We start from the raw sequence: 12,281 nt of genomic DNA, 5'->3' as shown, positions 1-12,281 counted from the left end.
AAGTGAATCTTAGTTTAGCAAAGCAAAGCTGAAACATTTCAACATTTCTGAGCTGATGGAGTGATGACAACTGCCAAGAGCAGCTCCTGGAGCGCTGCTTATTCCTGGGCATCCAATGCACACAGCGGTTAACCAAGGAGGAACTGCAGCTGTGGCACAGAGTGGGCAGGAAGGGACTCGAGCTGCAGCCTCATGAGCGGCTCAGCACATGCCGCTGCTCAGGTGAGTGGGCAAAGGGCAGGTCCAGAGGTCTGGGCAGGTTCTGTGTTCCCCCAGTAAAACATCAAGATTTTGATGGACCACCAGAATTTCAAAGCTGAATATTGACAGGCTATGACTTAAGGCTAAGATGGCCTTACTGGAGACATCAGGAGAAAAATGAGTGAATGGCCCTTTTTAAAAATCATTTTTATAGCCTCTGAGGGGAAAAGAGAATACTAAAACATAATTGGATCACCAAAAACATTTCCCATTTTCACTAAATCTATTCAAAATCACTAAGGCTAAACAGGTTTTCAAAACACTTTTTTTCCAGATCCGACCTCCAGAGAAGAATGCATCTGTGTGTGACTCTGTGATTGTGTTAGCCACAGAGCAGCTCGGGTGCACACCTCTTAGGAGGTCTCTGGAAGGCTGGCCAAGCACGGCTACACCACTGAAAGCTGCCAGAGTGTTTTGCGAGCAGGCCAGGTCTGCAGTGCAGCATGGGCCAAGGCAGCCACCATGACCAGCAGGGCACTGCTCCTGATCAGAGCAGGAGAAGCTAAAGCACAACAGAGCATTTTATCCTCCCCGTGGCACCCAGGGCTTTGGGCAGCGTGCTGCTCAATACCTACACGCGGCCCAAGGGCAGCACATGGCATTCTGGCCCCCGCCCCCCCTGCAGAGATGCTGCTTCACAGCGCTTTTAGCCTTCTCCAGCCGGCAGCAGGTCCGAGAGCCGGCAGAAGTGCTGCTCCCCTCCCGATGAGCCCACCCAGCTGGGCGACCTCCCTGCAGGGTGTTGTGGTCTCACTGTGCATGACTGTAATTTCTCTACCCTCCTAATTCTTTTATTAGGAACCTACCTCGTGCCATATTCATATCCATCCCATTGGTGACATTTGTGTATACGTTCACCAACATTGCATATTTCACTGCCATGTCACCCCAAGAGCTCTTGTCCTCCAACGCTGTGGCGGTAGTAAGTAAACCATTCCCTGGACATCTAAACTGCACTTTGATTTCGGTTCTCTGCTTTGCAGTGTGTTTCAGTTTCTCTGCCTTCTGTTGCTTTAGACATTTGGTGAAAAGTTACTGGGCTATTTTTCCTGGGTTATGCCAGTCTCAGTGGCCCTATCTACATTTGGAGGAATAAATGGATACCTTTTTACCTCATCCAGGTTAGATGGAGTACAATTTTATGACCATTCTCTGATTTGGGGAGGGACTGTTATAATTTCATTTACTGAAGAACTGCTAGTTAGACGTTTTGGATGTAGAGCAGGAGCTGGTGTTGGGCACGTTGGATACACTGAATTGCTCTGTTTCCAATCAGCAAATGTAATGTTGGATCAGGGAGCCTCTTGCAAAATAATCCCTACAAGCTATGGAAAGTGTTTGCAGATGCAGAGTAACTCACAGTAAGAGCCAAACACAGCTTTAGTATGGAACCAAAGTAATTTGACAACAGTACAGTTCCAGAAGCTACAAGAGGAACTATGCTGTGCTCAAAGAGCAGCTTTAGGGCCGGGTACCCTCCCCAGCTACAGACATTTTCATTCCTCTACTGGAAAAACTCCTTTCAGGCAGGATGCTTTGCATGCACTCTGCTGCTGCTGCTGAGGCCAGAATCTGAGAAGTCAATTATGTTGTAGTCTGTAAAGTCCATTTATATTAACTGACTTCCCTGACCTCAATTTAAAAATTACAAAGAATTGTTGAGGAAACAGCTCAGGCACCTAGGGAAAGGTATTTACCTCAGCCCTTTCTCGAGTGTAATGAGATGCAATTAATCTGAGTACATATGTAACAAGTTTTGTACTTAAAAGCAAAATCTTTAGGCATATTAAACGTCTAAAACACTTTTTGACATTGTAAATATCATCCCTGAGGGGTTTATGCCTTGGCTACGCACAGCTGAGCACCCTGAGTACTGTGCAGTATTCATCCCACCCTGGGTAAGGAGGCAAGGCTGGCCAGCAGACAGGGACCGGGCAGATTTGTGTCCTCCTCCTCAGAGGTAACAGCACCTCGGAGCAGGTCACTTCACGAGCCACACAAGGCCTCCTGCACTGAAGGGTCTGGTTGGAATAACGTACACAGGCAGCCTCTGGTCACCTCCCCATCACAGCCCAGCAGCCCCAGGGCAGTTGAGGTTAGGGCTGGCACACGGCTAGGGGGTGCAGGGGCTGCTGTACAGCCAGTGCTTTCAGCTCTCTGTTCTCGTTGCCAGGCTATGTTTCTCTGGTGCCCGGGAAGGCCACTTGCCCAGCCTGCTCGCCATGATCCACGTCAAGCGCTGCACACCCATCCCTGCCCTGCTGGTCTGCGTAAGTCCTGCCCGCCCTGCCGGGCTGCCCTCCAACCTGCTCTCAGCAACACTGCATCACAGAGAGGGCAGCTGCAGAAACCCTTGGGAGGACGTTTTACCCCAGAGGAGAAGTGAGTCTGCCTGTAGTGCGGCTGCTGGCTGAGCAGCTCCAACGGCCCCGAGAAGAGCCTCCAGCCTCCCTCCTGCTCCCAAGCACCCTCGATGCCCAGAGGCTTTACCTAACTGCAGCTGCAGTTTCAGCTCATTACCACATGCCCTACCCACAGCAGAGGTATAGACTGGCTTTTGATACAGATTCTTCAGTCAAGAAAGGACGTCTTCTTTTGACTAGTTCTGCCTGCTTTCCACCAGCATTTGGAAATCCCCATGGTCACTGCTGATCTCACTTGGGCAGGTCCCAGGGAGAGGACAAAGTGCTGCTAAATTCACTTACTCTCAGTAAGCAAAAACATCTTGTGAGGGACGATCGAGCAGTGCTCTGAGGATCAGGGGTCTTTTCTGTGCGCCAAAAGATTAAGTAGGAGCAGTGATTACTGCACCCTAAAAGATGTGTCAGGTAGACAAGAGGTCACCTGCAAAGATTTCTCTCCGTTTTTAGGCAGCAGAAGCTTCCACCATCTCAAGGACTTCCACAAGTTACAGTCTGAAGTAAAGTGTTTCATATACTTTTCCCAGTAGTGAAGCTAGAACACGTGATGGGTTTTACTGTAGCATACAGGGCATTAGAGAGGAAAATTACTCCCAGCACTGCTGTACCCAGCTGCATGGCCTGAGCAAGGAAATTCCCTGAAGGGCATTTGCTTGAAATCTCAGCTGCATCAGCTGCTGCCAAGTGCAGCTTTGCCACTGATACCAAAATGGATGCTCTAGGAAATGCACATTTCTGACCTCCAGCTCTGACCACAACTTTGGCACAATGCACTCAGACCAAATTTCACCAAATAAGCCCCCAGCTCATTCCACTTTTGTGACAGATTACAGATCTAACTGTGGCTTTGTGACATGTCCAGGCCTTAGTGCACCATTGCAAACATCTTGCACGTTGCCCATGCAGAGTTTCAGGGCAAACTGCCCACAGCCTACCCTGTCCCAAGCAGCCTGACAGCAATGGCCCCAGCCAGGCAGCTGCACTCTGCTGGTGCCCAGGAAGCAGAACCCCTTTGGCGCTGAGAATCCCTCTTCTGAAAGAGCTTGCTGGGCTCCAGAGGCTGCTCTGCTGTGGGACAGACCCAGGGACAAGCAGCTGCCTGAGCCATCAAACACACACCAGCCTCCACTCTGCTAAACCATCCCCTCAGACCACCACGCAAACCACAAGCCCTCACTGCCCATCCGTTCAGCATCCGGAGGTGTTTCAGCACGGCTCAGGGTACAGCAAACGCTGCTAGGCAATACCAGTTTCTTAACAGAAAGGTAAAAGCAGTCATGGCAGCCAACTGGCTCAGACTGAGCAAACCTCATCTGTACTTCGGGTCCCTCTTTCACTGAACCACACCTGGCTCAGGATGAGGAGAGGCTTCTTTGTTCGTGCAGAGACCTTTGGACAGCACCACCAAGAACTGCACTTTCACTGAGCCCTTCAAGAGCTAATTGAGAACCAGCCTGGGCTGCTTTGCAAGGCCATGGGAAGTGGCTGCCCTGCTGCCTGCGGGTGACCATGGTCCTGCAGCTGGAGGAGCAGCAGCCTCCAGCCCCCGGGAATCACGCCCCTGCTGTCAGCAGATCTGGCACTGCAGTGTCACCAACTTCATCGCTCCCAGCGGCCTCACTGCCAACCCTGCTGCCGGCAGGAGAGGGGCGTGTGTGCAGCACAGTGTGTGCTGGCATAGCAGGGTGGGGGATGTGACACCAACACAAATCACTGCCCAGTGCTTGATCTGTTTTGTGGTGAGATTGCTCAAGGTGTTGAAATGCCCCTACCAAGCCAGTAAGGCTCTGAACAGAGGGATCAAAGAGCTGTTTGACTGTGGTAGTGCTGAAGCCCTCCCACCCAAGAGGACTTTGCTGCTGAAATAGCTAATTAAGAAAAAGGGACACAGGCAAAAAGAGGGCTTGAAGTAAACAGACCAAGACCATGAGTGCTCTCTGGAGGCATTTGGGTATTCAGCTTTCTGCAGGCTCTGGCCACTAGCAGACAACATTCCCAGAAACAGCGTGGGCTCAGGTCCTGGGATACTGACAGGCAGGTGCAGGACCTGCTGGTCCCCAAGGCAGCTCTCCTGGTGTTCCTGAACTGTGCAGAAGCACAGCAGGAGTGAGTGCAGGCCTGGAAATTTCCACCACCTATCTCTGCCAGACTTCAAATCTAAGGAATGCTCAGAAGATGAATGATGCTGGTCATCTGCAGCACGAGCCATGGGCCAGCAGGGGTAAAGGGCAGAGCTCCTACAGAGCACCCAGAGCAATGCCATGCACTGACCCCAGCCTGTGAGGCTGCAGGAAACCTTCCCTTCATCAGAAGCCCTCACCACAGGGTTCAATGGCTGTTAAAGTGTGCAGCAGAAAGGGTGGAGTGCAGTGCTGGAGAGCTCTGACAGTCCTCCCAGCTCTACCTGCCTAGCAGGAGGCACCTCTGGCAGCACCCCAGGTGTTATAAACAGATCTGCTGGGCTCTGGCTTCAGCATGCCCTGAAGAACCCTTAAATGCTCACTGAACCCCAGATCCAAGGCACAGAGAGATCCTAATACTGAGATGCAGGAGGTAGCAGATGCCCAGCAGGGGCCACAAACACAAGGAGTTTAAAGGCTTCCATAGGTTTTTTGCTTCCTTTTGTTTGGTTTAAGCTACCTTCTCTGGTAAAGACTCAAGTGAAGCTTCTCTCTTTGCAGTGTTTGGCCACTCTGGTCATCATGCTTGTTGGAGACACATACACGCTCATCAACTACGTGTCCTTCATCAACTACCTCTGCTATGGAGTGACCATCATAGGCCTGATCGTCTTTCGCTGGAGGAAGCCCAAAATCTTCAGACCCATCAAGGTGACAACGTTACAGCTAAATATCTTGGTTGCAATAGCAATGCCAGGGTGGGGCAGGCACACCAAGCCCTCTGCCCCCGTTTTGAAGAACAGTTTATTTTTTGATGTGGGCGTGGTAGTAAACCACACCCCAAGTGCCGTCAAGGGACACACAGGCAGACCTCTTCCTTAAGAACTTGCTGGGATGGGCAGAGGACAACAGTGGTGAAGGGAAGGGGGGCACAACTCAGACAGGGGCCCTGTAGCTGCAGCACTCCCTGCAGCCCCCACACTCCCCTGCCCCTGCTCAGTCACAGCTGTTGCTCTGCACAGTCGTGCTCTGCTCTGCTTTCTCCTGGTAGGTGAACCTCCTCATCCCCATCACTTACCTGGCGTTCTGGGCATTTCTGCTGATCTTCAGCTTGTACTCCGAGCCCATCGTCTGTGGCGTTGGACTCGTTATCATTCTGACTGGAGTGCCAGTGTTTTTCCTCGGAGTCTACTGGAGAAATAAACCAAAGAGTGTAAATAGGCTAACAGGTAAGGCAGCACCACACACTCGCTGGCTCAGCTGCTGGCTCAGGGCTGCAGTCACCTGCTGGGCCTCTGGCACAGGGGCACTAAAACAGCCAGGGAACCACACCAGCCTGACCACTGCTCTCCGTCAGAAGCAGCTCCTGGACACAAAGTGCTCATCTTTGAGCAGCTGCTTTGCTGACTCCTGCTGTGTTTGCCTCTTCTCCTGCTCCCTGGCAACTCCATCCACCGAGCATACCAGCAGCTGCTCACAGCAGCCTGCCCTGGAGCACATACTCAGGAGTGTAACTTCTAGTACAGGAAGGTTAAATAAGCTAGAGGACAAAGTGCTTGAGAGCTTCCCAGCCATAAAAGCCTCTGGATTTATCATGGGCACAACCCCCATAGGAGGTAATTTAAGCAGCCTGGTTTGGTCCTTTGTACTGGGGCATGTGGTCAGTGACCACGGGTGGCTCGCCTAGGCAGCATGTCTTAATTTTGGGGCTTGTGTAGCTCTCCCAGTGATTGCTGACCGTTAAAAGCTGCCTGAGCCACTATGATGATGATTTAGAGTTTTGCCTCCTATCTGGGAGACGAGAAAGGGTTAACCTTTCTGTCTGAGGACGAGGTAAAGTTCCCCGCGGGGGGGCTGCCGCTTCTGGGCGTGCCGCATTGGCTACGGGAGTCACCGCTGGGCAAGCCACTGGCCCTGGGCTTCTCGTGGCTGTCTCTGGGTTTATCAGCCAGGTGTTGAACGCATCGTACTAAATCTTTCAGCTGCCAATCTGCCAGCTGCTTTAAGATGGTTTCGGATAGGGCTCTCTCGGAGAGTTCAGCTGTCTGGATCTCCAGTCATCCTCTTTGTGTTGGTCCCTTCCCGTACGTCTCCCAGGGGAGAAGTTTGTAGGACCTGTGCCCCTGGGGGAGTCCTTTACTGACCGGACCTGTCTGCGCATGGTCCCAGATTATCCTGTGGGAGGACTGGATCGTCTCTCCCCAGACTTTCTGTCTTCAGGAGACCCACACCCAAACTGGAGCCCGTGAGCGTCCAAGTCCATTAACAGTTCAGCCCATGTCATCACACGGATGGACAGAGGAGGGCTCTTGTGCACCCTCCTCTGCATTTTCCGCGATCGCCCTTTGAATTGTCTCTAGATTTTCCATTGCTCCGACTTGCAGGCTCGCTGGCACTCCCCCATAAGGACACAGCCACAGGGCCAGCCCAGCGCCAGGAGCAGGACAGCGCAGGGGACCGGGGAAGGACTGCCGATGGGTGTCCCTAAAGCTGTCTCCTCTTACCCTGCCCCTGCTTCCAAATGCTGTTGTGCCACGGAAATGGAGATGGAAAGGGCCAGAGGGGGCAGGTGAAGGGGGCAGCAAGGCAGAGAGCCCCAGCTGGGAAGGTCACGTTGGCCCATACGTGGCAAGTGCCTTGGCATCGCTTTGGATTGGAAGGGTTCAAGCATCCCCACTAACCACCCCCCGTTTGCTTTTGACAGAGTCCATCACCTGCTGGGGCCAGAAGCTGTGTTTTGTGGTCTACCCTCAGGGGGGAGTTGCCGAGGAGCAGGCATCCTCAGCCGGCTCCCGGGGCCCAGGCAGCGAGGTGGCAGTGCGGAAATAGCGCAGCGGCCTCCGGGGCTGAAGCGGCTTCTTGTTTACATGCCGAGTCCTGCAAAAAGGTTGTATGGAAAGAAATTGTTTTTAGCGCTCCAATAACGAAGCCCATAAAATGAGCTACACCCTTTATGGCACCTGTAGTTTTTAGGGTTTCCCTAAAAAAAAAAAAAAAAAAAGTGGAAAAAAGGAAACTAAATAAAATATAAAATATAAAAGTAGGTGCTGGCTGTTTTCTTCCGGCAGCATGCTTGTTCAGCAGGGGAAGACAGCACAGAGACACCGCTGGAAAGCTGATTTTAGCCACCAGAAGGGTCCATCAGAGACATACAAATGTAGGCAGTTCAGTAGTAGGGCAGCTCCTGGCAGAAGATCAAAGTGGAAAAATCAAGAGAAAGTGATGAACCCCTGGGACAGGGGAATTCCTGCAGGGGAATTCCTGTCGCTGTCCCTAGGCAGAGCGAATCCCCACACAAGGCATAAGACGGTGAGGTTACAATGCAAAGGACTATCTGTTCGTCTGTCCACGCACCCATCCAGCCGCATACCTGCAAGGCACAGTGTCTCTGCTGCAGGCTCCCAGCACCCACGGCCTGCCCACTGCAGGCAGCTCACAGTGTTGGACACCAACCAGCCTGGGCAGACCTTAGGGGAAAGGGTACAACATCAACAGTCTGCTTGACCAGTCAGACATCACTTGGTGACACAGGAGAACGTCCAGAAGTAGGGACAAACCTCTGGGGAGGTTGGGTTCGGATGCAGTTTTGCAGAGGCAAAGCTGTGTCCCAGGCGGGCACGGTGCTTGTCAAACTGCCCAGGAACTCTTGTGTGAGGCTCAGCATGACCCAGAGGCTGTCAGAGGAGGACAGAGATGTGGAAGGGTTTGCAGGAGGCTCAACAGTGGGAACTTGAGGCAAAGACAGGAACCAAGCTCAACAGTTCTCCTTCCTGAAGCATCAGGTGATGTCACATTGCTTCAGAGACAAGTTCCCTGTTTTAGCTATGCTCAGCCAAGGAATGAGCCTAGACTCTTCTCACATCAGATGCTCTGGAGAAGGTGTTTTGCATGTTTTATTTATGGCAAACACTAAGAACATAATCTAGCTCATGGTCTGATTAATGAGTGGAGGCTTGCTGCTGCAGCAATATGGCCACATTCAAACCAAAGCACCCTGGGAAAACGCAAAAGGCAAGAACAGCTCTGAGAAATATTTTGAATCTCTACTGTATTTTGGCAATCATGACAAAACCTGTCACATTCAGCAGCCTTGGTAGCAGCCACATGAATTCAGCCTTTAAAGTACCTTTCAAGGTATTACAGGCCCTGCTGTAAGAATCAAGTATTTGCTATCTTCTCTTGTGCCAAGTATCCAGGCTCTGCAAAGGTTTCAGAGCCTCAACATCAGGAGAGAGCTCCAGGAACCTGTTGTTCCAGAACAATACATTATTCAGAGACTTTTCTTTTTAAATATGGATTCATCTCTCTCCAAACCTTCAGAGGGCAGCCACTAGAAAGAAACAGCTTACGCTGTTCTCTTTGTATAAAGCTGTTAATCAAAGGAGTTTGAAATACATCTTCAGCTAAAGAAAAGCCTGCGCACAGGGCTAGGAGTGATTCCCTTCCTACAGCATGTTACGAACATCTAAAGCTTGCTGATGAGAATCCTGCCTGTTCAGCTTGCTTTTGGTGACAGCACTTCATGCACTGCACACCTTCATTGCTTACCCCGGCTAAACAGCACTCCAACACTTCACTCATGTAGGAGGCTCTCATGACAAAGTCTTGTTTCCCATAGTTAAAAATCCACTTTCTGTGGTATCACTTCCAACAGATTATTTTTTTCAACAACTCTATTACCCAGTGGGGAAATCAAATGTATTCCAGTGCCAGCAACTATGGTGCTTCCAAAACTGCTGCTCATGTGGCTTTGCTTTCGTTTAATTAAGGTATGAAACTTTGCAACTCCTAAGAAAACAAGTCTGCACAGTAATGAGAAAAGTAGAATAATAGCAATAATCTGCTACAAAGGCTTAAGGAAATCAAAAGCAAAATTAAAGGATCAATTGGCTCATAGTTGTTAACTGGGTTTGGCTCAAATTTTCCCTGATTATACTGCCATGCTTTCAAACAGTAAACATCTGGCCTTAAATCAGAAGGCTGAGTTTCAACCAGGATGGTTTAGTAAAGCTCATGTCCAACTTCCATACCAGTCCCTAAGAGGTGCTCCACAAGGCCTTGTTTCAGTTTAGAGAACAGCTTCATCTGTGCACCCACATCTCTAACATCTCTGTTTAAAGGCTTTGCAAAGTTAGATCCTGATGCATGCAATTTCCACTCACAGACATCAATGCAGAGGACTACAAAGATAAATTCAGAAGACAACTGAGACTTAGCAGCATGCTCAACCCCAGCCAAGTGTGGATATTCCAAAAGATGGAGCAACAGGTCCGAGGGAGACACAACTGTTTGTGTTTCAAAGCCCAATGAACAGAAGAAAATTCCCGGGACACCTGACAAGCATCTCAAGAATACTTTTGATCCTTTGCAGAGAACAGCAAGTTGTTTCCACGAGAAGGGAGTTTAATCAAAGCCTTAAAAGCAATGCCATACCATCTAACTCTGCATGTCCTGTGTTGCTGCATTTATGTAGCACAAAACAGGAGGGGCTGTAGCACAGAAAAATACTCTGTGCTGTTGGTTCTTTCAGTGCTGGCATTCAGAAAATGTGGTAAAGCAGGAATTAAGGAGACCAGCACCTGTCAGTCAGAGTCACTAAAGGGTGCCCTGGGGCTCTCTGATCTGCACTATCGCAGCGCCGAGGAAAGCAGCCCCAGGTCACTGCGCCCCTGTGCAAAGCGCTGCGCAAGACAGAGGCTGGGAAGATTGTCCCTCTGCCAAGGAGAAAGATGCTCAACGGCAAACAGCAGCTGGGTGGGCACCCACAGGAAGCAAGGGTAAATGAGGCAGAGTTGTTGCTGCTGGCCGAGCCACTCTCAAGTGTTTTCATCAACTTGCCGAAGGAACTGTTTGTTCTCGGATCACATCAGCACATAAACCAGAAGAGCCTGACCTCGGCAAGGTCAAGTGCCGGGTCAGAGCTTCCACCCAGCTCAGGAAGGGCTGGTGAGTCACTGTGCGCTTAGTGCTGCCTTTGAGTTGGAAGCATCTTCACCAAAAAAGTATCCCAATTATGCAGACAAGATCTCAATCGCTTCGGAAAGCACAACTCTGCCTCAGCCTCTGACCACAGGCTGGAGCTGCTGGCACCAGCAGAGCACCACCACGGCCTGGGGAGGAGCTGCGCTGGGCTGAGGAGCCCAGGACAAAGCCTGCTGCTGTTCCCTTTCTGTGCACAAGTGAACGCCGTGAAAGCAAATGTGCCTCTCCATGCCAGAGAGCTGAAGCTAAATAAAACGACTCATCTTGAGGGGAAACCAGGCAAATCAACAAACAACCCCCAGCAAACTCGCTGGCCCACACTTAATTTGCAGAGGCCTTTGCCAAGGTATTTTTCATTTGTCACTCTTCTTTGTGAATTTTTGAAGCCTCAGAATCAAAACCTGCTTGCTTTCCAGCCCCTTTACACCAAGCACCAAACAACAAGTTAGCAATCATTCAGGTTCTGAGGTGTTTCTTAAGCGACGTTGAAGTACACGTCATAAATGAAAATGTTAAAAAACAAAATCAAGAGTAAACCTTGCTGGAATCTGTACCTTCCTAAGCAGGTAAAGACCACTGAGTCCTGCCTCAGCAGGATGCACTCACCTGGGTCACCATCCCTGTCCCCAGCCGCAAACGTGACAAAGCCTCTCTGTTCGAACCTTCCCCTCTTTGTTACTTAATTCTTTTCTCTCGATTCAGCTAGAAGCTTCTGCACATGGACACAAAAGGAATCCAAGGAAAAGGATTACAAAGTGATTGAGACATGGTGTGAGGCCAAAAAATAAATGTCTGAAGTCCTAAGTAAAAGACAGCAAGAGAAGGGAAGACAGATAGTATCATAAGGCAGGAAATATAAAGAATGAAGAGGAAATAAAACATAAACCTCTACCACTTACATCAGCCTTGTCCGCCACTTAATGCCTGCAGTCAAGACCTCAAGAGCCAGGCTCTGTACAGGGGAGAATTGGACAGAGCTGTCCAGGGGGAGACTGACAGAGACAGGGGAAAGGTTGGTATCTGCAACTCAGGCGACATGCAGCCAGCCATGGCCAGGGCATTTTAAATCCTAATGCCTGGAAGACTGAGACTCAGCTTTCCTGCAAAGACAAAATATCCTGAAGAAGTAAAAGCAGTTCCTCTCCCTCTCAGAGAAAATTCTGAGTGAAAAATATACACTTCCCTCAAGGCTTTTCAAGTGAGCTCCTTGGTTCCTCCTAAAGCAGATCCATTGTGCTGGAGGGGCTGCCTGCAAACTGCTGCAAATGCAGAGGTGATGTTTACTGCTCCATTCCCACTTTATAGGCTGCATTCCCTTACTTACATCAGGACACGGTTGGTAGTGTTACTGCAGCTGAATTAGCACTTCATGAGCAAGCAAAAGCAAACAGTTCCCACTGGGTTAGGAGGCAGCACCCCTCCACATCAAGCTGTGTCTTGACATACTTCATAGCTACAGATAAATCCAAACGATCATGAAGTCTGCACAGTTCTCTTC

The 12,281-nt window shown here is 50.2% G+C and overlaps 1 protein-coding gene across 3 annotated transcripts in view; it reads left to right on the top strand.

Moving 5' to 3' along the window:
• SLC7A10 (solute carrier family 7 member 10) overlaps positions 1–7,841 on the top strand; it is a 31,114-nt gene extending 23,273 nt beyond the window's left edge. For 2 of the 3 annotated variants that reach the window (XM_064159865.1, XM_064159864.1), the window contains 6 exons: positions 1,060–1,183; positions 1,279–1,382; positions 2,435–2,531; positions 5,363–5,512; positions 5,853–6,030; positions 7,506–7,841. In XM_064159865.1, coding sequence (XP_064015935.1) covers positions 1,060–1,183; positions 1,279–1,382; positions 2,435–2,531; positions 5,363–5,512; positions 5,853–6,030; positions 7,506–7,630 — 778 coding nt within the window. In that variant the 3' untranslated portion in view covers positions 7,631–7,841. The remainder of the gene's footprint in view (positions 1–1,059; positions 1,184–1,278; positions 1,383–2,434; positions 2,532–5,362; positions 5,513–5,852; positions 6,031–7,505) is intronic. The other variant, XM_064159866.1, reaches the window with a different exon arrangement.
• Positions 7,842–12,281: the final 4,440 nt, after the last annotated feature.

The sequence above is a fragment of the Pogoniulus pusillus genome, chromosome 20 (genome assembly GCF_015220805.1).
Source record: "Pogoniulus pusillus isolate bPogPus1 chromosome 20, bPogPus1.pri, whole genome shotgun sequence".
NCBI classification, from domain to species: domain Eukaryota; kingdom Metazoa; phylum Chordata; class Aves; order Piciformes; family Lybiidae; genus Pogoniulus; species Pogoniulus pusillus.
Note: the sequence above shows the minus strand (reverse complement) of the source record. Positions and strands in the feature narration are given on the sequence as shown.